The sequence below is a fragment of the Schistocerca gregaria genome, chromosome 2, assembly GCF_023897955.1.
Source record: "Schistocerca gregaria isolate iqSchGreg1 chromosome 2, iqSchGreg1.2, whole genome shotgun sequence".
NCBI classification, from domain to species: Eukaryota; Metazoa; Arthropoda; class Insecta; order Orthoptera; family Acrididae; genus Schistocerca; species Schistocerca gregaria.
Window position 1 is genome coordinate 596,744,441 of NC_064921.1, and position 27,608 is coordinate 596,772,048.

The 27,608-nt window shown below is 40.0% G+C and overlaps 1 protein-coding gene across 4 annotated transcripts in view; it reads right to left on the minus strand.

The window, feature by feature from the left end:
* The window catches only part of LOC126334514 (H(+)/Cl(-) exchange transporter 7), a 239,179-nt gene that overhangs the window by 17,396 nt on the left and 194,175 nt on the right, over positions 1-27,608 (minus strand). For 2 of the 4 annotated variants that reach the window (XM_049996862.1, XM_049996861.1), the window contains exon 11: positions 21,949-22,118. The exons of the other annotated variants lie outside the window; for them this stretch is intronic. In XM_049996862.1, coding sequence (XP_049852819.1) covers positions 21,949-22,118 — 170 coding nt within the window. The remainder of the gene's footprint in view (positions 1-21,948; positions 22,119-27,608) is intronic. 4 annotated transcript variants of the gene reach the window in all.

A 27,608-nucleotide genomic window follows, 5' to 3' on the forward strand; every position in this document is an offset into this window, starting at 1 on the left:
TTGTCAATGGGCCAATAGAGCATAGTTCCGTGGTTTACCTGGCCACAATTAATAAATGTGGCTTTATCACTAAACAAGATACATGATACATCTGTCTTAATGCCCACGTAAAGAAGTTAACACAATTCTCAATCATTTCCATACAGCTTTTGATGGAGAGCGACGTGACGGGGATGGAACTTATGTCAATTGAGAATGTGCAGGTCTCTTACTTGACTCATGCCACTTCCTTATGCAACTATGCATGATCTGACGTGTGGATCCACTGCAAGAACAGCAGGAACATTAATTTTCCCCTCTTCTGTCATCACTTGTTTGTTTCTGTTACATTGTCTGTGTGTTACACTACTACTTTTGTGTAACTTGTGTAACTAGTTGAACAGATTGATAAATAATTGCTGAGATGGTTGACATCTATTAGGATATCTTGCCACATACAAGATACATGAATGAACTCCATTCTTCCTACACTCTCCCTACATAACGACAGGGTGTCTACGACCCGGGACAATCTAGAGATCCGGGAATTTTTTCACCCGGGAGAAAACGGGGAAAAACTCGGGATTTTTTTAAAATTCCAGGAATTTTTCATTGTTTTAGTTTTCAGTTAAATTTTTGTGACTTTGGCTAGTAAGAACTAATACTTTAACAAAGGATATTACTGTATCCCGCTTCTGCAGAATAATGCTGCAGCAACAAAACATGAACGACAGAAAAAGAAAATAAAACTGAAGTCTCTAAGGAAATATGCCGTATACAACAATAAAACACAGTGCTCAAAGGCTTTAGGAAGAGTATGCAATGCTTCCTAACAACAAATTGCCTCCAATGATCGTGACGTGACAGCTGTTTATATTAGATTAGTTTGAGCAGTTGCCAGCGGGCTCTTGAGCATGTGCAGTTGAGTCGCATATGACTATGACCTTCTCCCACTTCTGGCTACAGATGTGTGGCTGGGCTAGTATTGCCCCGGTTCGGAAATATCGGAGATCTGCGGCTGAACCAAGGAGCAGTCCAAGTTTTGGTGGGGAGGTGGGTAGTCTCCGTGTGACCTGTGTTTACGTTTAGTGATTTTGCTGTTTCCTCTTAATTTATTGCTCTCACATTAAATGATAACAAAACGGATTTCTGTGGCCGGGAGCTATCAAATGAATTAAACTTTCACATAATTAAGGAAGGCTAAAATATGTTATTAGTTTCAGGTTTTATTTCCACCTTTCTGACATTCAAGAATTAATCACCTTGCAGAACAATGAAGTTATTTTTGTCGGTTTGCTAAAGAGATTTGGCTTTTATTAATCTTTTGGGCCGAGGCAGTTAATTTATCTGAAACGAAGCGTTTAATTTCACACTGTTGGCTAGTTTCAACTGTTCGTTGCATTTCAATTGCACGTTTTCCATCTTCTAGCTTGTATGGCATTTTGCCATAATAAAGAACCAAACATGAGATAATACAGTACTGGTACTTGAGAAAATGTATATCTGATTCTGGATATACGAACATGCTCTTTAAGCCGAATTATGCATCTTAGTATAGTTCATGAAATTCTGATGCTCTTGAAGTATCCTCTCATGTCTTGTTTCTCTTATGACATAATGCAAGATCTTTTAATGTTGTACAAGTACGAACATTCGGGCTTCCTGTATCATCGTAGCTGCGTAAGCACAGTGACGCCTGTTACCTGATGCTCTCTGGAACTGAAACGAACCTATTTCTAACAGGTCACAGGGGTAATATTGCGAATGGTTGTTTGAAAAGCGTTACTTTCAAAGTAAATTTCCTTTTACTTTCAAAGTAAATTTCCTTTTATGCAAGATGAACTGTGTGAGAATGTACGATGAATTTCTTAAATCACAAAGTGTTTGACTCTCATTTAAAAATCAACTCTTTGAGGACGACTATCTAGAAGAATTTCGAGCCCAGAAGATCAGACATTTATGTCGCTATTAAAAATTTTACTGCCACGTTTGTGTGATGTACCTTAAAGTGTAACATGCACAAATTTTTTTTTTTTTTTTTTTGGCAGCGTATTAATCTTACAGACCAATATTATATGTGAAAGTTTTGTTTTTCTTGTAGCAACACTATGTATATTAATTTAAACCATTAACTTTTCTTATTTGTGTGTTCACGCTTCTTAAGAGTGATCTTACTATTGGCTGACTACATCACGTGTCCTATGCTGTCATGAGCTGGCGAGATCACGTGACATGAGCTTTGACTGGCTTACACTTACAAAAGCGTGTCGCAATCTCTATTTCTATGTAACATGCAGTATTTAGTGGAATTCGAATTTATACCTTCGAAACTGAAAATAACCAGCGTACATGCTGCTGCACATCAAAGATCTTTCCAAGGCGTGTTTTATCCTCCCCAAGTTTAATTTCCTAAAGTGCTCGGAAATTCCACGTTGGTGTATAAAACCATAAACATTCAAAGTATTGATAAGTTTTACAGTGCCAAGGAAAAGTATACTGTCACTTAACATGGAAAAACAGTATTTTCACTCGGGAGAAAGTGTATTTTCAACTGGCAATCCAGGGATTTTTTTCCCTTATTTATGTATACACCCTGCATGAGCATATTGGGTTTTTCTGCAGCGGTAAAAATCCCACTGTCCATTCACTACTGCTGCTTGGACTGTCAAGCACTGAATGTCTACCAAATTGCAATGCACTCAAGGAACACACAAGCACACTGTAAGCAAACATAACTACATTGTACCTAACAACTATGCAGGCTGAATGGTGCAAACAAGTGTCAGTGTGAGAACTTCTCAAAATACTATAACTCTTAAACAACTTGCACCAGAATCCTGCAACAAACATCACTGACATTCCAATTTACCCTACTTTTAGCCTGTCAATGTCAATATGCATTGTTCCATTTAAAAAGTGCATGTTTGCACATAAAAATACATTTTCTAAGTATTATTACAATATGTTTATTTGCTAACAGTATGAGACGCTGACTATTAATCCATTCTGTGAAAACCATACATCAATAGCACATTCCATTTCCACAATATATTTGTGGTACAGCAATTACCGTGTATATGCTAGAAACCATTATGAAGTGATGGCACAGGGTACTACTGTTAGTACCATGTTACAGTTTCTCTGTCTTACATCTGAGTATTTAATTTGAGAAGGATAACTACTTAAATGTCTCTTTGCATGCTGTAATTAGTTTTATCTTTATGATCGCTTAGGAGTAATACTTAGGGGATGGGTGTATATTCCTATTTTCCTGACTTAATACCCTTCTTTAAAAACTGCAAGTGGGCTTTTGTGGGTCCTGGTGGATCAAAGAAATCTGTGACCATTTACACTGTCCTATTTAGTAAATGCTCAGTGTCAACTGTTAGTACTATCTGGTGCATCCCACACTAACATATTCTCAGATGGAGCATATGAAGTTTTGTTTTTTTTTTTTTTTTTTTTTACGATCTCCTTTATAGAGTGACTCCATTCTTCCAGTACGTGTCTTTCAGTAGTCTGCGTCAGCAATTTAGAACCTCTCAACTCTTATCCATTAATCTCCTGAGCCCTTCCAGTTTCCACATTTTGTCCCAAAGTGATTCTTGTATTCCTGTACACTACTGTTTGATCAACTTGCCTCTATAAAAAAGGAGACAAATTCACTTGAAAATTATAAGCCTATCACAATAATGCCAATAGCATCAAAATTACTGAAGCAATAGTAAAAGCCAACTGAATGATTGATTTGAAATTAAACATCTGTTAAAGGAGTAGTAGGAGTAGTAGTAGTAGTAGTAGTAGTAGTAGTGGGTAGTAGAGGGGCACACGACAGCAAGGTCTTCAGCGCCCATTCAGTAACATTCCAGAACAGGAATATAAAACGAAAAAGAAAACATGGGTAACAATCGTTGAAAAACATGTGCTCACCCACACCAAAGCATGGGATGAAGCACAGTGTAAGCAGTAAAACATGGACAACACAGGAAGAAAATGATAGAGGGAGCTAAAACAATGTAGCAGACGGACGTGGCTGGCTAACCGCAAGGAAAAAAGGGGAGGAGTCAGCCACTTTGCAATACACTAAAACCTCCAGCCTAAAAGTTTAGGCCAGAGTCCACACACATCACAAAACTTAAAAACCCTAGACAACACGCGATCTAGTGTAGCTAAAACAGAAGGCAGATCCCTATCAACTTGTGCTTCTGCCCGTGCATCACGGTATAAAATGCAGTCTGTTAAAATGTGCCGGACAGATATGTGCACACCACAAGCATCACAAAATGGAGGATCCTCCCGCCGTAATAAAAATCTATGTGTGAGAGGACAGTGCCCGATCCGAAGACGTGTGCGGACCACCTCCTGCCGCCTGAGGAACTGGCAGGAGGAACACCACGGCCGAGTGGTTGACTTTATCAACCGCAGTTTATTGGCCGTGGACTGTATCCAATTAAGGCAGTTCAAGATGATGTGTTCTGTGCCTTACATGGCTTTTAAAATAGACAACACACAATGTCACTCTAATGGAGCTTAGCAAAACCTTCAACACTGTTTCACATAATAGCTTAACAAACAAAATAGAGTGTTGTGGAATAAAAGGCAATGAATTAGCACTTTCGAGATCATAAATCCAAACAAAGACTGAATGTAAGTTATGGAGCTCCACAACACACTGTGCTGGGACCTACCTTGTTTGTTATGTGTAAATGACTTGCCAAGTCTTTCACCATGTAAAGCAGAAAACACCACTTTCATCGCATCTCATGCAGATGAAAATATCACAGTAAAAACAAATGACTTCTTGATGAAAGAAACAATTCAGTGGTTGAAGGATAACAGAATAAAGCTAAATGATGATGCACAACAATCTCAAGGAAAGGTCAGTGAAATTGTGAGGCATCCATCTTGACAGTAAGTTATGCTCGAATATCCAGAAAGCAAAAGTTTTCAAAGAGTTATCTGGGGGTAGTGTACCTGATAAGAAAATTAAAAAGCTGTGTCAATCAAGACAATCTCCTGATGGACCTATTATGAATTTTTCCATGCACACTTTAACTATGGGCTAATGCTCAGGGGAAGCACTGATGGGGCTAAAAATGTCTTCCTGTGGCAGAAGAAAGCAATAAGATGCATTTTTGGTGAATGAAACAACTTCTTGCAAAAAGATACTTCACTGTATACAAAACGCTGTTCCCATTTTGTACACACTACAAGTTCTTGTGTATGCACATATATCCATAAAACCAGGGCTAATGTCCATACTTACTAAACCAGGAACAGAAACCTGATAAAAGTTCCCTAGACTAAATTATCCAAGGCTGAAAATAATTATGCACACATTGGCATGATGTTCCTGCATAAGATACCTCAAACTGTTAAGGAACTGCCACACAATAAATTTTAAAAGGTTATAGTATCATGGGTAAAATGAAAGGCCTTCTATAATGTTGAGGAATTCATAAGTGATAGTCTAAACATTTTAATTATAATGTGAATTAAATGCTGTACATTATATTCTGTGTAATATAAAAGTGTATACTGACATTTATATGAATTAAATATGTAATACTATATTATGTTGTAAAATTATATTGTGTAAAGTAATAACTCGTACAAGTCAATGTCTCGTGCAATAGCATTGTTGCCCTCAGACATAAAAGGATTTAATTTGATTCAACCACATATATGACCTCCCTAAGACTTTAAAGGGTGGTTGAAAAGCTAGTGCTTGATTATGGCATATCAATGGTCCAAACTCAATTAAAGCAGAGAGAGCTCAGGCAGTAGCCTATAATTGGTTGACACCAAACAGTTTAAGTATTAGGTTAAGACTCTTATTATGCTGTTTCAAACAAGCAGAAATGGCCTGGCATTAATGGTCATATGTTAAGAACCATTGTATGTAAAATGCCTTGTGATACAGCTGGATAACAAGTTAGAATGAGTCAACACTGATTATCGAATCACGTAGCTCAATTCATGTTTTGTCCTTAGAAAAATCTCTAATTTTGTTGGCCTGCAGACAAGAGTGTGGGATAATTTTGCATGTTTTCACTCCTCACTGTCTCAGGGAATTATATGGCCACTTCTAACACTTAAACCAGTATCCACAGAAATATCTTCCAAAACATTTATTATGGCATGATACTCCTAGTCTAAGGCTGAAGACACTTCTGTGCGAGTGCTCCAGCTACTATCAGACAATCTTTTCAGCAGTGGTAGGTAATATTCACAATATGACAGTTTGGGGGAAGCCCTCATTGATGGCTGGAAGCAGAGAAGAATGTATGAAGAATTTCCACAGATTTCTCAGCAGCATTTGAAAGTGCATCTACAAAGATAGGTGCATATTCAGCAAACCGACACTTCTTTTTAACAACCATCTAAACCCTATTATATTCACTTTTATTACTGAAATTACTGTTACTTAAGCCTTTACAATGCAGACAAACATTATTGGCCTCTGAGCCCTTCAAACTTTCTTTGACAAAGACAGATGTCTCTTAGAGACCCATAACTTTGCAAGGAAGCATAGATTAATACATGATCTTTATTTTGTGAATACCAGAGCCAACTTCTTTCCTGTTTCGCATTTGTAAATTCAATTAGGCTTAATAAAATAGGAATTCTGACGCTGAACCTGTTTCATTTTCATTTTTGTAGTACATTTTGCAGGAAATGAATTCATTATTAATGTTCTGACTGTCACAACTTTCTTTCACAATCCAATAATGTTTAGCAGTTTAATTTCATTATGAAGGTTATTTTCTTATATAGGATGAAAAATTGTTGCTATTCTTGTTCATATAAGAAATACAATATATGTCTCTCGGCATTGCTATATATGATTGATTAATACTTTTTTTGAATTGGTAGTCTCTGGATAATTATGCCATGTCTAGAATCGTCATCATTTTTAGAGATAATGAAATGCTATTTCATTACAATTTTTGACTGAGAATGGCTAACCATTAATTTTATCCTGATAACCTAGAAGTGTAGGTACAGGACCTGTATCATGTGCTATGTGAATAAAATACCTCTGCTTCTGGAGTCTACACAACATTTACATTGCTTCTTTGTGAATTTTCTGCTTCACGGAGTCCAGTCAAACTAAGGACTATTGCTGGTTCTTTACATGGACCTGAAAAATACTGTGACACATTTCCAGTTGATATAATTGTGTGTATCTCTACTTTTAGAAATCTTTATGATTTGTCATTTCTTTTAGTGTAAGGACACTGCATAATCCTATCACATTTAGACAAGTGGAAAAAGGGAAGATATAGGCCAGGGATGTCAAACCAAGCCCACACACTACATGAAGTCCAAAGAAAGTATCAATGTGGCGTAAGAAGAGAGCATATTTTACAAGAAAAGTTAAAAAAATCCATGAAATTCCATCATGTAAAGTTATTATTTGAAACTCTTGCAACACGACTCTTTTCTCTAATTGGACCATTCCATTTTTCCTCCCCTCCGGAATGGTTATTGTTAGATTGTTAGCATTAGGTACAAATATTTGTCTTCTTCCATTTTGGTCCAAGTAAGCTATAAGGTTGGCAACTCCTGATCTAGGATCATGTGAAGTCCAGTAACAAGCATTTGGTGAGCTGAATTCACACATGTTCTGCACTGGAGAATGACTGAATGATAAACACGGGAGATGAACAGAAATGTTCTTTAATAAATAAGTCACTGAGTGCTCATAAAGATCTGAAACACTCGTGACAGTATATTTCAAGAGTAGAACAAAAAACATAATAGATCAAACATCTTGCCAAATAATTTACAAAAACCTGCAATAAACCTAAAATATAGGAGGGAGAGATGACAATGACAGATTTAAAAGAGAAAACCAGAGCAATAAATGAAGAAACACTATATGTGATGGGCAGTATTAATTCGAGAGTCTGAAAAAAAAAAAAAAAAAAAAAAAAAAAAAAAAAAAAAAAAAAAAAAAATGATCATCAGGTTGCTCAAAAGCTTCGTCATCAGCATGAGTCCTACATACGAGCAGGTGCATTTACTGATATAAATGAAGAACCTTTTGCTTTCTTTCCTTAGAATACCCTGCTATTGCAAATACTCTAAACCTGCATGTGCTAAAGTTGTCTCAGTTTGAGAACATAACACATTCCCACTACGATGTCCACAGTGATGGGTTAATGCCAAAGAGAGAAGAACAGTGCAAGCTACCATAATATGAAACAGCTTTCATGTTTCACTATTTATTTCAGAAAACTTAATGCTGACAGGAAAGTTATCCATCACTGCTCCTATGAGCTGCATTTACAGGCATAGTGGACTTGTCAAACACTGCTGGAAGTTTTGGATCATTCCACGTCACTCTCCCTCATCTCTGAGAATCTAGCAGTGAGAGGACAGTGATAATATGAGTAATGATAAATAGACAGAATTGTTCTCCCAATTAGCATTTATAAAGGGCCTAAATATTGTAAATCTTAAAATTAAATGACAATGAAAATCAATTTTTGACAATATAATGTAGTTGCATAGATAAGAAATCTACTCACCAAAAGGTGGCAGAACACTCGCATAAAAGAATGTTATAAGTAGGCAACTTTTTGGAGCCAGTGGCTCCTCCTCCAGGCAGAAGGGTCAAAGGGGAAGGAAGAAGGGTAAAGGAAAAAGACTGGAGACGTCTAGGAAGAAGGGTAGATTTTGGAAAAGTCACCCAGAACTGCAGTTCATTAACAAATGGGGAATACAGGTCAGAAAGTTTGGTGATCTTGTTTTGTCAAATGAGGAGAATTAACAAAAAAGTAAATGAACTGCAAATACATCTTAACTATGACATAATTTTATCTCTCTGAATGATTTACACTGAGAAGTTACTGTGGTTTCTTTTCAAGGGGTATATCTTGTCTGATGGCTGTATGAGGAGTGAGCACTAATATCTAATGTAATGTTTCAATCAAAAGTGCTGCCATATCGAACCACTGAACAGAATACATATTTCTAGGTTGTGAAGCAGTGGTTTTCCTCAAATTCATTTTTAATTATAATTTTCCACAGATTACATATTAAAACTTTTCTTCTCCAGGCTTCACACACTACTAATCTCTCTGTCCTTAAGAAAGGAAGTCAGTTTTGAGTGGGAATATCAATATTTACTTTATGAGTGATTCTGATACAACCAGTGTAATTTCCAATAAAAGATGAGGTCTTTTGTCCCAAAACTTGATTTCTGTAAAAATGGCCAAAACGAGTTTTTGTGGCATATACTATTTGACATAGTTGCCTTTCTTACTCAGCAAACAATTTCTTCAAAAACCAATTATTTCAATGGTTAGAAGCTATCAAATGTCCTCCATTATTCCAAAACTCTCTTTCTGCCACAAAACTAATACAGCAAAATTCACTTTCTGCACTTAATTTTTGTAGGGTGAATAGTCTATTGATTTTAATAATGCTATTTTAAATGAGAGCTCCAAGACTTTTCTCCGATTTATGCATTTCACAAAAGAAGAAAAGTATTTTAAAGGCAACTTTATCGAGATGCTTGGAAAAGTCTAAAGTTTTTATGAGTATTGACCATTACTTTCTAGCATGGGAACACTGCTATATATCTCCTGATTGGGTGTTCAGTAATGTGCAAAAAAGTAGACTGATAAAGAAGAAATTACATCATCTAAACAGTAGCATGGCATCATTAGAAACAGTGGTGAGATCAGAATATTGCTAGATGAATGGAATATGTATGATCTCAAACAGAAGTCTGGCACTATTTTGAAGTCTAAACTGCTTTTCAGGTTACCAAAGCCCAAGTTATTCAGTATGAAAAGCACTGCAGCTACAAGATTAAGATTTTTGTTACATATACATATTATGAAAGTCAGCTGTAGTAGAGATCCTGAAGAAAGAACAGAAATCCTTAAGACCCATAGATGTTGCTAAAAAAATTAAAACAATGAACCATGTCAGTAAAGAAGTGTGTCAGGATATGGCAAAGTAGAAGTTCATTGAGACACCCAATGATGCCAGGGAGGTCTATGAAAATATATCAAGGGAATAGTGCTGTGGATAGCACAAATGTAAGTGGTGTCATGGAAAATATTCTGGGGAAACAGAGTGACACTGGACTATAAACATATTAATTGGATTGACTTAACATGTTTGAATGTTTGTCTCAATGCTTACTTCTACATCAGTAGTACTTAAAGTTATTTTACATATCCTTTCCTTGGTAAATGGATGGTAAAACAAAATCCAACAATGGAAAATCCAGGATGGAATTATGAAAAGGCATATTGATGCTCACCATATAGCGGAGATGATGTGTTGTCGATAGGCACAACAAAAAAACCCTGTCAAATAAGTAAACTTTTGGGCGAAGAGGCCTTCATTTGAATTACTCAAAACACGCTTGCTGCAAGCGCGCACGCAAGTGCACACGCTTAAGCACCCTGGTTTACATCATCATCGTCATTATTTTCTTTTTCTTCTTCTTCTTCTTGCTAAGTTGTGCCACAAGTTTCTTTTTCTCAAATTCAATACAATTCCACCTCTTTAGTTAATCTACGTAACTAACTTTCAGCATTCTTCTGTAGTGCCACATTTCGTTTCAAAAGTTTCTTCTCTCTTCTTGCATTAATCGATTATCGTCCCATTTCATGTCTGTACAAGGCTGCACTCCTTCCTAGACCTTCATAAAAGATTTCCTGTGGCTTAAATTTCTATCAGCTATTAAAATGTTTGTTTTTCAGAAACACTTTTCCTGTTATAGCCTAACTGTCTTTTACATCCTCTCTCTTTCAGCCATTGCCAATTATCTTGTGCCCCATTGCAAAACTCCATTTACTACTAGCAGTGTATCATTTCCTAAAGTAATTCTTTCGCTTCGCATTAACCAATGCAATTTGACAACATTTATTCACTTTAGAAGGTATTCATTTTACAACTTCTTTTCAAGACACTATCCATTCCACTCAACTGCTCTTCCAAGCTCATTTCTGGCTGTTACAGAATTACAATTTCATGGGCAAACCACGAAGGTTTTACTTCTTCTCCTTTATATTTAATTATCTTCTCAAAATTCTCCTTTGTTTCCTTTACTGCTTTCTCGATGTACAGATTGAATAACATCAGGGACAGGCCGGGAAATACCCACCGTGGTACAACAACAAAGTTAGGAAACTACTGCAAAAGCAAAGAGAGCTTCACTCCAAGTTTAAACAGCCAAAACCTCTCAGACAAACTGAAGCTAAACAATGTCAAAGTTAGCTTAAGGAGGGCTATGCATGAAGCGTTCAGTGAATTCGAAAGTAAAATTCTATGTACCGACTTGACAGAAAATCCTAGGAAGTTCTGGTTTTACGTTAAATCAGTAAGTGGCTCGAAACAGCATATCCAGACACTCCGGGATGATGATGGCATTGAAACGGAGGATGACACGCGTAAAGCTGAAATACTAAACACCTTTTTCCAAAGCTGTTTCACAGAGGAAGACCGCACTGCAGTTCCTTCTCTAAATCATCGCACAAACAAAAAAATGGCTGACATCGAAATAAATGTCCAAGGAATAAAAAAGCAACTGGAATCACTCAACAGAGGAAAGTCCACTGGACCTGACAGGATACCAATTCGATTCTACACAGAGTACGCGAATGAACTTGCCCCCCTTCTAACAGTCGTGTACCACGAGTCTCTAGAGGTACGGAAGGTTCCAAATGATTGGAAAAGAGCACAGGTAGTCCCAGTCTTCAAGAAGGGTTATCGAGCAGATGCGCAAAACTAAAGACCTATATCTCTGACGTCGATTTGTTGTAGAATTTTAGAACATGTTTTTTGCTCGAGTATCATGTCGTTTTTGGAAACCCAGAATCTACTCTGTAGGAGTCTACATGGATTCCGGAAACAGCAATCGTGTGAGACCCACCTCGCTTTATTTGTTCATGAGACCCAGAAAATATTAGATACAGGCTCCCAGGTAGATGCTATTTTCCTTGACTTCCGGAAGGCGTTCGATACAATTCTGCACTGTCGCCTGATAAAGTAAGAGCCTACAGAATATCAGACCAGCTATGTGGCTTGATTAAAGAGTTTTTAGCAAACAGAACACAGCATGTTGTTATCAATGGAGAGACGTCTACAGACGTTAAAGTAACCTCTGGCGTGCGACAGGGGAGTGTTATGGGACCATTGCTTTTCACAGTATATATAAAAAATGACCTAGTAGATAGTGTTGGAAGTTCCATGCGGCTTTTCGCGGATGATGCTGTAGTATACAGAGAAGTTGCAGCATTAGAAAATTGTAGCAAATGCAGGAAGATCTGCAGCGGATAGGCACTTGGTGCAGGAAGTGGCAACTGACCCTTAACATAAACAAATGTAATGTATTGCGAATACATAGAAAGAAGGATCCTTTATTGTATGATTATGTGATAGCGGAACAAACACTGGTAGCAGTTACTTCTGTAAAATCTCTGGGAGTATGCATGCGGAACGATTTGAAGTGGAATTATCATATAAAATTAATTGTTGGTAAGGCGGGGTACCAGGTTGAGATTCATTGGGAGAGTCCTTAGAAAATTTAGTCCATCAACAAAGGAGATGGCTTATAAAGCACCCGTTCGACCTATACTTGAGTATTGCTCATCAGTGTGGGATCCATACCAGATCGGGTTGACGGAGGAGATAGAGAAGATCCAAAGAAGAGCGGCGCGTTTCGTCACAGGGTTATTTGGTAACCGTGATAGCGTTACGGATATGTTTAGCAAACTCAAGTGGCAGACTCTGCAAGAGAGGCGCTATGCATCGCGGTGTAGCTTGCTTGCCAGGTTTCGAGAGGGTGCGTTTCTGGATGAGGTATCGAATATATTGCTTCCCCCTACTTATACCTCCCGAGGAGATCACGAATGTAAAATTAGAGAGATTAGTGCGCGCACGGAGGCTTTCAGACAGTCTTTCTTCCCATGAACCATACGTGACTGGAACAGGGAAGGGAAGTAATGACAGTGGCACGTAAAGTGCCACTGTCATTTCTTCCCGCGAACCATACGCGACTGGAACAGGAAAGGGAGGTAATGACAGTGGCACGTAAAGTGCCCTCTGCCACACACCATTGGGTGGCTTGTGGAGTATAAATGTAGATGTAGATGTACAATCTTTCTACCAATGCTAGAATACTCAAGGCCACATCACGAGCAAATGTAGGCTTAATCCAACTTAAAAGCATGTTTTGGCAGAAATTAAATTCACTCCTCCATAAAAAATGCAAATAGCTGTAATCATTTTGAGAAAGCGAACTACACTGTTGGCTCTTAAAACCCTCCGTAAGGGTGACTTGGAACATAGATCAGATTGGCATGAAGTGTAATTCATCATGCTTAAATATTCAGATGATTAGCATTTCAGCACAGCCATAAAAATCAAGTATTAGTGGCATATACAGATATCACATTCAAATTTTAGTTTTTTTTTTTTTAAATAGAGAGATCAGGTTATGCTTCTTGTAGGAAGGAAAAACATCCGTTAGCATGTCTCAGAATATGACAACAGCAGGATCGTGGCTTATCAAGACTTTGATTTATTGTTCTGCAATATTGCTGGGCACATCAGTTGGGATCCCATGCCGAATATGCTGTGTTCAAGATAAGCATGCTAAATGCCATGCCGGATATCAACTGCCAGATGCAATCAGTGTCCGAGAGGACAGAAATTGTTCACTCAGCTATGCAGGGTTGTACAGCTGTGCAACATACCATGAGTCAATAAATGGGCTTGTTTTCAGTAAGACAAGTATCCACATAGACACTTGAGACAATATCTGTAGTATCACAAAATGTCAAAATGGCTACCATAGTTGCTACTTCCCTTGATGCAGCACCAACGAGGTGCACCGCCACCACCAGTCCAGTACTAGACACAGGAAGGGACCATGTCATCTTTTCAGATGATTCCCAGTTCTGCATACTCCATCCAATACTACCAGGCCTGATCACTTAACCAGTGGTTTTGATCAAACATTTCCTATGCTATCCTGACCTACCTCAATGCAGAGAATGTTGAACTGATGCCATGCTAATACTTTAGGTATCCAGATCTCTCAACAACTGGAAACATCTGGCTACATCTTGTCAAGTTAATGGCTTGCCATCACTCACCAGCCACTACAACTGATGAACTATGATATAGCCCTGAGGCAGCTGAGAAGGGAATACTCACATCTGTCATTTAAACTCTATTTGAATTGATGTCCAGCCAGGTTAGAAGTGTTATTTCTGCCTGATGTGGCAGCTCTGTGTACTAAATTTCACATGTAGTATACCCACAGATAACCTATTCTATGTAATTAAAAGTATCGGGACACCTTGTGTAATACAAAATTGATCACTAGATAATAACAGAAGCAAACCCTCCAATGTAGGAGGAGGCGACTAAAACAGCAGTAGTAACAGGATGGGTTAGTCGGAGAGCAGCTCAGTGACATCGAATGTGGACTAGACATCAGATGCCACCTCAGTAATCAATCCATCAGGGACATTTCACCCCTTCTAAAGCTGTTGCTGATGTGATTATGAAGTGGAAATTCAAAGGAACAACCACAGCTAAACCAAGACCAGGCAGTCCTGTAATCATGGACATGGACTTTTCGCACTGTAGACGGTGGTTGCAGAAAACAGCATGAAATAAGCAAAAGGAGTCACTCATGAGTTCCAGAGTGCTACCAGTTGTCCAGCTTCACAGTGACTGTGTACAGTGAGTTAAAAAGAATGGGGTACAATGGTTGTGTAGGCCTACATGAGGCATCCATTTCAGTAGTCAGTGGTACCTGATGCACAAGACGATGTAAACAGCAATGCCACTGGAGAGTGGATAACTGGAAATGAGTGGTTTGGAGTGATGGATCATGTTATACATTGTGACAACTTAATAAATCAGTGAATTTGGTGAATACCAAGAGAACATTACCTGCCATCACATGTATTGTTAACACTGAAGTACAGAGGAGATTGTGTTAAGGTATGGGGTGTTTTTCCTGGTTAGGATATGGTTCCTTACTGTGATTAGGAAAATGCTAAATGTGAGAGGATATGTGCACATTTTCCAGCATTGTGTACAGCATACAGTAGAGGAACAGTTCAGAGCTGAAGCTATATCAGCATGACAATGAACCCTGCCATAAAGCAAAATATGTAAGGCAAAGGTTTATGGCCAGTGACATTCTTGAAATGGACTGGTCTGCCCAGAGTCACAAACTGAACCCTATGTTAACACCTTTGGGATGACCCGAAAAGTCAACTTTACTCCAGCATCCAACATCATTACCTTGTCTGGTTTCAGCTCTTTAAGAATGGGTCACTATTCCTCCACAGACTTTCAGACACACTACTGAAAGTCTCCCCATCAGAGTTCAAGCCATAATAAAGGCAAAGTGTGCCCACACCAAATTTTACAGTTGACTAATAGGAGTTTGGATACTTTTGGTAATATACTGCATAACTTGAATCATGTGTTATTTCTACTATACTGTGTACACACAGTAAGCAAACTTTTGTTGTTTTTTTAATTCTTTCCAGTGTTTCAATTTTTAATGGTCAGCACTGTATTATGGAAGATTTATTCCAGAATAGTTGGCATCTGGTAAACTAATTAAAAAGAAAATGTGTGTAGTTAGTTTGGTTTGAGTTCTATTTTTTTTTAACCCTTTTTAACCTTAAGAGTCTGTCTAGAATCTGCCCCCTCTGCTTGGCTATATTCAATCTAAATAACCATTTATTGGCATAGGAGCCATAAACAATTATGGTTCACAGCAACCCACCACTTTTGCATCAAATACCTTAAAGTCAGCCCATAGAAGCTATTTACAAATAAAGAAGGAAATCTTGTATGATATTTACGGAGGTAAAAAATTTAGAGTCTTCATGTATAGAAAAAATAAGTTTTATCCGGTTACAGACCTCACTCCTTGGTCTTTGCACTTGTTTCCCTGACAAAATAGCTCATCAATTACAGAGAGGGGCACTACACCTTAGCAATTTTCAATACATTACAGCACCATGGCACAGCAAAGGAACAGTGATGCTCTTCCACTTCTTTCATTGGCCCTGGATGTGAAGTTTGACTTAAAAGAAACTTCTTTTCCCAACAAGATCATAGTTAGCAGAAAACAATACAGTAGTAGCAGCAGCAGCAGCAGCAGCAGCAGCAATACCAATACCAGTAGTTGGCACTGTCCTCTGTCACTTACAACAGGGGTGGTCACACTGACTGCTTGCAGACACCTCTTCTGCATTATGCACTTTTCATACAGTGCCCAAAGACCTCAACACTCTGCAACACATTCTGCTGCTGGCCACTGAGCCATTGCAGTTGAGGGTTATATTTCCAAAAGCACTTCATCTGCTGACCTAACTGCTACACCAAGGACAGTGAGGCGTGGTACATTATTATTATTATTATTATATTATTATTATTATTATGGCTAAGCACCACATTTAGTAGTCCAGTATCTAAATGGAAATAAAGATCATCATATGGCAATGCTGCACCTGCTGGGAACAACAGTCACTGTCACTGCAGATACAGAAGGCACTCTACACCACATCATGGGATAATGCCTGAACAAATGTTCTGATAACATATTTGTCCAGATCGGTAAACAGACACAGCCAAGCCAAGATCCTAAACGGCCACTTTCTGCAGCAGCACAAGGGCAGCATCTGTACTTCGTAGGGCTCGACTGTGGGCCCACATATTCATGTGTACCCCCGGCTGTATGCTGGGCACAATTATAGGTAATCAAGGATGGCAAATGTTCTCAGTCACAACTCAAAATGCATACCTGACACTCCATGGGAACTAGTTGAGGCTGTGGTATCCAGAGGATAGCTCACCATCTAGTTTCAATTCAGTTAGTAATTGTTCTCAGGCATGTTAAGGGTTTATACTGAGGGCAGCATGATCACATAATAGAATATATAAAATCGAATTCCCTTTGTATAACTACTTACCACACTTGAGAATGATTCATAACTTAAATTGTAACTTTATTGTTGTAACTTTATTAGCATAACTGGTTTCAATTAATTAACAACTGGAGGAGTTCTTTCCAGAAAAATGGAATCAATGGTTACATAAAAACTCCATTGCTTCTAGGAGTCATAACTCAACCGCCTTTTAATGAGTGTGGTAATACGCAACCTTCCCTTTTAGTGAAATTAACTTACAGCTCTTGGAAAGCTCTAATGAGGGCATTGTGCATTTTTCAGTCTGATGGACGAGACCCTTAATAATGTCTTATCCTGCCTCTTCACAAGACAGTGTTATGAAATTTGAAATTTAATTCAGGATACTGGTACATTATGTGGTGTACAGTGCTTGTATAATGCCCACATTCTCTTCTTTGTTCTCTCTATTTGCTGATAAAGACCCCTTCCTCCATTGACACTAGTACTGGCTTGCTACAGGGCAAAGTTATCAGTGACCATGACCAAAGAAGTATGTGACTTCATTTCTGCCTTTGGCTTTGCTTTTCAGTTTTCCCATATATACTGAGAAATGTTGGCCAAGTGACTGCATACAGTTCCACGACATGGATTATCTATCAAATGTTGGATGTAAATTTAGACCAAGTAAATGACTGGTAGACACTGTAGAATATTGTGCGATCTTTATGTGACAAAAGGTTTTTGTATATATAGCTGTCATTTGTTACTTGCTATTCTTTTCTGTACTCTGTGTGCCTACTGATCCTGGGTTAGAGGAACTTTTCCATCTTTCCAGCATCTATGCATACAATTTTCTTACTGTTACCATCATTATCCAGTTTGCCAAATGTGAGAGGTACAACCATATTTTTAAATGTTTTTCAGTATTAACTTTTCTTCCATGTTTCTCTTATGCCATCATTGTACCAGGAAGGAAAATTAGTTCATAATCCCAAGAATGTAGGAACATGAAAGTAATTTGCATTCACTTGTTTCTAAAATATGTAAGACATTTGCACATGTCATACTAAATTAGTTGTACAGCCTTTTTAAAACCGACTGTTAAAGTAATGTGAGTGACACACTGTGATGTTCACTTTTTTCATTAAATTCAAAAAAGAACATTTTCACCACCATTAGCAACCATCACACAGGCAGTAATCTCTTAAGAATTATCATTCTTCCAATTTTTATGCCTCTGGCTTAAAAGCTCCTCATGATAGTGATGACAGTCAGTAATGTCTTTCACCTTATCCTGAAAATTAAGAAACTTTGGTCAGAGTGCTTCAGTGTCTCCATGCAAACATTCATACAATAAACATTCACAGTTCAGGTCTTTCTTTACAAACTGTAATGAAACACTGGTGGCTTTATATCTGATTACTATCTTAGCCAACTGTAATATTACAAGTTCCAGCATAATGTTTTCAATAAGTGGAAGGTCATTTAGTCTGTTGTCTGATCTTTGCTATAAAATCAGTGTTCATGGAAATATCTTCCAAAAATTGATCTTGGCAGAATATCTCTTGCTGAGGCTGAAGACACTTCCCCTTGAGCACTCCATCTACACGGTGTTAAAAAGAAGTACCATATTTTGAGAGGTGATAGAATGGCCCAAAACAACAAAAAGTGTCCAGTAAACACGGGCTCTAAAATGCATGCCTTAAGAGCTATGAACACTTATCTTCACTACTGTGAAACCCATCTCTCCTACTGCATGCTCTTTGCTATTAAGAATTGCTTGCAGAATGCAGCAAACAGACAAAAACACTATTCTGTCACTATGAAACAGAAGAGCTTCCTTCTGTAATTTAGTAAACAAATACGGGTTTGATTTGAGACAGTGAATTATGAAATGAATAGGACCAGGATATGCTATATTAATGGGAATAATAACTGCTGTTTTACAGAGACAACAGTAAAGAGCAGAGGGAAGAAACAATTTGTAAGATGGATGCTATTTTGGTAAACAGGAAGTTCAAAAAATTGCTCTGAGCTCTATGGGACTTAACATCTATGGGCATCAGTCCCCTAGCACTTAGAACTACTTAAACCTAACTAACCTATGGACAACACACAACACCCAGCCATCACAAGGCAGAGAAAATCCCTGACCCCGCTAGGAATCGAACCCGGGCGAACAGGAAGTTATGGGCAGGTTGGTTATAGTGATAGAAGAAAGTTAAATGAGGGTAAAATGCTTATAACTGCTGAATAATTGTGCAAATGGCTGGATATTCTTCAGCATACAGGAAATGGGATTGAAGGCTGCTTGCATTTGCCAGACCATAACAGAAGATAATATCTTCATTTTCAGTCTGGAATAATAGGCTCCTATTATGTTGGTAAGAGCAAAAATAAAACGATGTGAAAGCATCCCAGAAACAATTCAAATAATAAATTTGTTCAATTAGCACTAATGTATGCACTGCACTGAACAGAACTGAACTGTCATTAATATTTACAGTACAAACACTAACAGATGTTTACTAAATGCTGTATCCATAGGAAATAACAGATGAATGCTTCATTTGTTTAACACACTGTGTAGGTCATTTGTAACAACAAAGAGCTTGCAGTAAATGAGAAGTGTTACACGGTGGTGAAGATGAACAGGCACTCATAGCTCTTAAGGTATTCATTTTAGAGATCATCTTTACTGGACATATTTGTGACATCCTGCATGTGAGAATTTTTTGGCCGCACAAAGGCAATTTTCACAATTTGACAGTTTGCTTACTCACCAATGGGTGGAAACAGAAAACTGTATAAAGACTATACATAAAATAAAATAAAAGCAGATGGCATATATTTGACTATGCATTTTCTCATCAAAATCAAAGAAAGTGCAAAGGGAATGTATGATTCAGTACATTATCATTTGTCTTTGATTACAGCCCAAACATTACATTCACCACCAATTTTACTGGCATTACCATCATTCTTACCTCTACACTCTATTATGATGACACACTTTCTTTTTTAAAATTCTAGCACCCAGTGGGCAAATTGGACAGAACGGTGTTGTTCTATGTCTAAGAAAGAGGTAAAACATCTTGCACATTCAAAGTTAGTTGTTATACCCAGTGCTGAGTTTAATGGAATTTAAAAATATTTACACTTTTCAATTTAATCCCTTATTCTGTTACTCATGTTGGCCCCAATAAGTGGGCTAAATTCAAGTGCACATTTGTGGACAGATTTGAAATAAAATCTTTCCCCTTTGTTTCTGTAAATGCTTATTTATGTCTTCCTTCTTTTTCTTGGCCTTATCCAGTATCTGCACATGGTTAGCGTGCTAATTGGGAGCTGGCAATGTTATTGGTAGAGGGTAGCTGGACACCATTCTTGTTATTTCCCTTTCTTTCCTGGGACCGAATTTGTCTCCCTTCTGTCTGCAGCTAGTGTTATCCCATGTAAAAGTGTGAGAAAATTTTCACGTGCTTGTGAAACACTGAACTGAGATGGAACATGGGTACCAGCTCAGTATTCACTTAATTGAAACCATAAAAAAAACCAGGATGGCTAACACACCAGGCCTCTTTGCTACTCCACCAGGCAGATTTTATCCAGGACTGGTCACCATTACAACCACAGAAGCAGATTGCTAACATGCACAGCTATCTGGATGGATTCCTATGAATGCTTATAAAATCCACTAATAAAGGATCAAATTTGTAAACAGTTCTGCAAGTACAAGATCCTTACTATTTTCTAGATAACAAGTTTCATCTCTTCTATTCAAAGAAGACAATATCCTAGCATAAATTTAATAACTTCTACTAGACACTCAAGAACTTTTTACCAGTGTTGTTTTTTTCTATCCACCTGTATGACAATTTTAGAATGATTTGTCTACCTTTCTTGTTCAGAGATGACAATACAAGCTCTTTTTTCTTCTCTCAGTACTATCATCAAGTTAAACCAATTTACTATTCTTACAGTTGTTGAAACCTGCTCCAAAAATACTCTGGTATTCAAGATCGAAAAGATGACTTACTTTGTGATTATCAGAACCAACTCTGTACCTGTTTGTTACTCTTGGTAAAGTAAGATTTCTTACAATGCCTGTTTTATTTCCATTTATCCGCTACCTTCTGGAGGTACAGCTAGTTAACTCACAGCTATTATTCTAACAGTGATTACTTCCTTTTGCAATCAAATATTATTTTGCATTTGCATCTAATTTTCAAGACCATTCTCTTATATCAGATGAAGAGCTGTCTTATTTCTTTTCTGCTTAGCCACACACAATTTAGTTCTATTTTTTGACCAGAGAATTTGTCAATTTTAGTTGTACTGAAGCAGTGTTTACAACAATTGAACATTCAGCAGCAAATGTGGACGGATGACAAGCAAGATCCATATAGAGGATCAGATATCTGGTTAGATCATACCCGGGGGAGGGGGGGGGGGGGTAGGTCAAATTTGTTATTTTGCATATGATTACTTCTTTCCTTAACTACTAGCTTTTTTTATTTTTAGACAGCACCAAAAGATTTTCTTAAAAAGTCCATCCACACAGGTTCTAATGACATTCACCATAAATAAATTCACAACTGAAGAAGAAAAGATGACTATTACTTGTTATTAAAGCTGCCAGTGGCTCTGAAAGGAGTTCAATAAGCAGCCACAAAAATCTTTGATCTTTTACCAGGTGACGTGAAATGTCTGCCAAGAAAGCAAGCAAATTTTAAACCTAGACTGACCCAACTTCTTCTGGAAAACTACTACTGTCCCATAATGTATTATCAGTTACATGATCTGTGTCAAAGATTTGTATGGTAATTCTTATCACTGGTGAACAGTGTGCTATTTAGTAATCTGTGAATGTCTAGCAAGCAGCCAAATTCACAAATAAATCATGTACACGTAACCTGTAAACTGACACATTCCGTGTCATTTTGATAAAAATTACACAAATGTTGTCCAGATCATAAAGAGAATGAACTATAAGTTGTTAAAAAGAGTGGAAGAGGAGGAGTAGTGGGGGAAGAAATGAAGAAAGACTCACCCATTCAGGCCACATAGCTTCTAAAGCCATGCCCATTAGTCGACCCCATGCTGCTCCTGTCAGGAGAGAGGGAATAAACAGGCCGCTGGAAACACTCAGCCCATATGTCCAGCATGACAGGAAAAAGTAGCATGTGAAGAACACTGCAACGGAAAGTGGCTTATGGGAACCTGAAACATACATTGCTGAACAGGATGGTAAAAGGGCAAAGGTGAAAGACAGAATCACATTTTAACAAAATTTATTGTGGGAGGGAAGGATGCTACAAGTTTTGCCCATTTTTCTCATGGTTTATTACATTACAAGGCATACGTTATTTTTTATTTCACTACTCATATGAGGAACAGCAGTCAGCAGCAATATCTAACTTATATTGTAAAAATCTTGAAGGCTGAGAAAATTTCTCAAGGAGATAGACACTGAAACACAGGAGGGATATGAGAGGAAGTGAACTGAAGAGGATCAAGAACAAATATCAGTTTGATTAAATATGGCTCACAGGTGAACAAACTGTAATTATAAGAACAAGAGCAACACAGGATTAAAGCAAAATTAATGCTGCCACAATGATGCCTATGATTAAGTAGATCTGGATGATGCTTATAAAGGAAAGATGATTGAAAAGCTAAAGGATTGTTTATGTCAGTCTTGTGGGAAATTTAAAACTGCATACTATAATTTCTGAAGTGGAAAGTCAGGCTGTGAGTAACAGTCACAATTTACAGAGGAGATAGGAATGGAAAAGACTTTTACTTGAAACAATGATAACTTTCTGTGTGTAATTCTACTTTAGGAAGTGGGAGTTAAAGTTACCCTCAGACAAGCAAAGTGTAATGAGATGAAAGGATACACTTAAAAAACTGATGCTGCATTGTGAGGGGACGTCTCAAATATGGGCAGGCATCATAGATTAGTTTGATTGAGAACAATTTCTTAAATTTCGCAAAAAAATTAAAGAAGCATTTATTCTGTGGAGAACTGGCTCCACCCCAAAGGTGTAGATTAATATCTTAATGGCATTACAGTTATCAGAAGCAGATTAGTGTCTCTGCCTGGACAAGGGGACCAGAAGGTGTCTGTGGCTCCACATGTGATTGGCACATGCATTTCAGTGGTTTCAAAACAATTTATGAAGATGTTAAAGGAACCAGCTCAGTATTCTGTTAAAGTGGTTTAAGGTAACCTCAAATAAGCTGCATATGGATGGTAGGATTTAAATCCTATTCTGAATCAGACTTCAATTGCTTAACCACTGTGGTACCTAACTCAATGAAATTACAATTCCTAAAGCTGCTTCAGTCAGATTACAATGGTTGGTTAAAAGATTAAAGGGACCAAACTACAAAGGCCATTGGTCCCTTGTTTCATAAAAGCACAGAGCACAGTGGAACTATCCACCAGTTAGGCTAAGCACTAAAATAAAAATTCCGGGGGAAGAAAAGCCCCAAGGTCAGTGGTAAGACAACACAGAAAACGGAGCACAGCAACAAAAACAACACAGAGAAGAAAGGCAGAAGGAATTAAAATTGTACAGCAGAGGACTGTGGCTGGCTGATCACGAAAATAATAGGATGAGCCAGCCACTCTGCAACACGTTAAAACCTCCAGCGTAAAAGATTAGGATGGAGTCGAATTAAAAGACAAAACGAAGTAAAATATACAGCACAAAAGAGGGTGACGCAATAAAATTAGAGGGACCTATACAAGCCACTTGCTCGAATAAAATTTAAAACATGATTTGCCATAGAGTCATCGTCACCTAAAAGAGATGATAAATCACCCTGGAGAGTAAAAGCCCACCTGAGAGTGGTTAAAAGAGGACATTCCAACAACAGATGCGCCACTGTCATGGTTGCACCACAGCGGAGCCTACACAGAACAACAGAATCCCTGCAAGAGGCACGGATGGAGGAACCCCACACAGTCGTGGTCTCCTTTACTTGCCGTAACTTATTAGATGCATACAGAGTGCGCCATTCGTCTCCCCACATCCCAAAGACCCGACGGCGCAAAACCTTTCGGAGATCAGTTGCTGGTAGGCCGATCTCCAGCATCTGTTTGCGGGTAGCCTCTTTGGCTAACTTGTCGGTGAGTTCGTTTCCCGTGATCCCAACGTCTCCCGGGGTCCATATGACCACCACCGAATGACCACGCTGTTGAAAAGCATGAATGGAATCCTGGATGGCACCAACAATGGGATGGCGTGGGTAGCACTGGTCAAGAGCCTGCAGACTACTGAGCGAGTCACTGCAAATGACGATGGACTCCCCAGTGCTACTACGAATACGCTCAAGGGCACAAAAAATGGCTGTCAGTTCTGCGGTGTAAACACTGCAGCCTTCCGGCAAGGAGCGCTGGTCGACATAGTCCGCATGAGCGTAAGCGTAGCACACAAGGCCATCAACCATCGAGCCATCGGTAGAAATAACCTCAGAGTCATGGTATGTGTCGAGGAGAGCAAGGAATTGGCAGCGCAAGACTGCAGGAGGAACTGAATCCTTTGGCCATCGTTAAAGTTCCAGCCGAAGCTGCGCCCGACGAATACACCAAGGTGGTGTATGTGGCTGGACCTGAAAAGCAGATGGAAGAGGCAAATACTTGAGTGCACTATGGAGTGACCGAACACGGATGCCACTGGTATGGCCTGATCGTGGGCGCCGGTGTGGGATATGGACTGCCGCATTATCGAAAAGGAGACGGTAGTTAGGGTGACGGGGCGAACAACGGACATGGGCAGCATAGTTGGCTAACAGTTGTTGACACTGAATGTGGAGCGGAGGAACCCCAGCCTCAGCTAGGAGGCTATTAACAGGACTGGTACGGAATTCTCCTGTCACCTGCCGAACCCCACAGTGGTGAATGGGGTCCAGCAGTTGCAACACTGAGGGCGACAGCAGTTGCAACACTGAGGGCAACGCTGAGCCATACGCCACACTCCCATAATCCAGTCGGGACAGCACAAGGGCTTTGGAGAGCTGCAGCAGCGTGTTACGATCTGCACCCCAAGTTGTGTTGCTGAGACAACGGAGGGCATTCAGATGCTGCCAGCACTGACGCTTGAGCTGACAAATATGTGGAAGCCAAGTAAGCTGGGCATCAAACAGCAATCCCATAAAATGGTAAGAGTCAACAACCCTGAGCATGGCAAGCTGAAGATAAAGCTCAGGGTGGGGATGGGCAGTTCGACACCAACAAAAGTGCATAACACAAGTCTTTGCAGGAGAAAATTGAAACCCATGGGCTAGGGCCCACTCCTGCGCCTTGCGTTATGGCTCCCTGCAACCTACGTTCTGCAACACTAATGGTGGAGGAGCTGAAAAAGATGCAGAAATCGTCAGCATATAACGTGGGTGAGACAGACGACCCTACTGCTGCTGCAAGGCCATTAATCGCCACAAGGAAAAGGGGCACGCTCAATACAGAGCCCTGTGGAACGCCATTTTCCTGGATATGAAATGAACTATGGGATGTGCCATTTTAAAACACGGAATGTCCGAACAGATAAAAAGTTCTAAATAAAAATGGGGAGAGAGCCCCGGAGACCCCACCTGTGCAACGTGGCGAGAATATGGTGCCGCCACGTCGAGTCATATGCTCTGGAGAGGCCGAAAAAGACAGAGACGAGGTGTTGGCGCTGGAAAAAGCAGTGCGGATTGCAGACTGAAGGAAGACCAAAGTATCGGCAGTGGAGCGGCCCTGACGGAAGTCGCTCTGGCATGGAGCCAGAAGACCCAGAGACTCTAGCAGCCAACACAGCCGTCAACTCACCATACGTTCCAGTAGCTTGTACAGAGTATTTGTCAAGCTGATGGGCCGATAGCTATCCACATTAAGCAGGTCCTTACCAGGCTTCAGCACCGGAACGATGGTGCTTTCTCGCCACTGCTACGGAAAGACACCGTCGCCCCATATGCGGTTGAAGATGGCAAGAACACATCGCTGACAGTCCGGGGACAGGTGTTTGAGCATCTTATTGTGGATGCCATCTGGCCCAGAGGCTGTATCGGGGCACTGTGCCAGGGAGCTATGGAGTTCCCACAAACTAAACGGGGTGTTATACTCCTCAGGGTGGCGAGAAGCAAAAGAAAGCCTTTTGCATTCCTCCCGGCGATTGAGTGCGCGAAACGCGAGCAGGTAATTTCCTGATGCAGAGGCCCAAACATAGTGCTGTGCGAAATGCTCGGTGATTGCATCGACATCGCTGGATAGCGCCCCGTCGATGATAAGCCCTGGGACACCTGTAGAGTGCTGCAATCCGAAGATGCGCCCAATCTTCATCCACACCTGGGAGGGTGAAGTACGGGAAGCAATGTTGTAAACGTACCTCTCCCAGCACTCCTGTTTCCGCCTTTTGATGAGCCGCCGAGCCTGAGCACGGAGACGTTTGAATAAAATGAGGTTCTCCAAAGACGGGTACCGCTTATGTCGCTGAAGAGCCCGCCGCCATTCTTTAATGGCTGCAGTGACCTCCGGAGACCACCAAGGCAATGACTTTCGCCGGGGGCACCCTAACAAACGAGGAATGGCACGTTCCGCAGTGGAAACAATCGCTGCAGTCAGCGCCCCAACCGCCACATCGATGGTACCCTTTGGGAGAGATTCAACAGTGGCAGCAGTGGAGAACGTGTCCCAGTTTGCCTTGCTAAATGCCCATCTAGGCAAGCGTTCATGGGAGCGACGCTGGGGTAGTGAAAGGAAGATGGGAAAATGGTCACTACCACCCAAGTCGTCATGGACTCTCCAGTGGACCAATGGTACAAGCCCTGGGCTGCACAACGACAGATCTATGGCCGAGATCGTGCCATGCGACACACTGAAATGTGTGGCGGCGCCAGTGTTTAAGAGACAGAGGTCGAGATGGGAGATGAGATTCTTGACCTCTCTGCCTCGGCCAGTAACCTTCGTTCCACCCCACAGGGGATTGTGGGTGTTAAAATCCCCCAGGAGAAGAAAAGGCGTGGGGAGTTGGTCGACAAGTGCAGCCAATTCAGTCAGGGAGACTGTACCACCTGGAGGGAGATAGACACTGCAGACGGTTATGTCCTGGGTAGTCCTTACGCGGACAGCCATTGCTTCCAATGATGTTTGAAGGGGCACAGGGCACTATATACAGGGGTAAGGACATACAATTGTGTGTCAGGTGGAGCCTGTGTGTAAGTGCTACGGTTGCAGTAACAACCCTGTATCCATGAAGAACAGGGGTCCGCATTGCCGGGAACCAGGTTTTCTGGAGGGCAATGCAGAAAGCACGTGTCATGCTTAGAAGCTGTCGTAGTTCAGGGAGATGGCTAAAATAACCGCCACAATTCCACTGGAGGATTGTACAAAGCGTGTCCTGTAGAGGCATGAAGGCACAGAAAAAGCAAATTACTTCAGAGGCTGAGCTGACAGGAAGCCGTGGCGCGGGAACCACTGGGTCCTTAGGCTTCTTAGAGAGCTTCCTCTTCTCTCTCGTCTTTGGGAGGAGCGTTCGCATGCTGGGAGGGCTTTCCTGATGCATTGTCAGGAACAGAGGAAGAGCGTGAAGCCCTTCAACCAGCTGCTGGTGGCTTCCTCAGCCACTGGCTAGCGTCTTGCGAGACACTGGTAAAATCCTTGGAAGGGACTCCCCCAAGGGACCCCTTCTGAACGAGTGAGGCCTGAGGAGGCTGTTGCCTCTC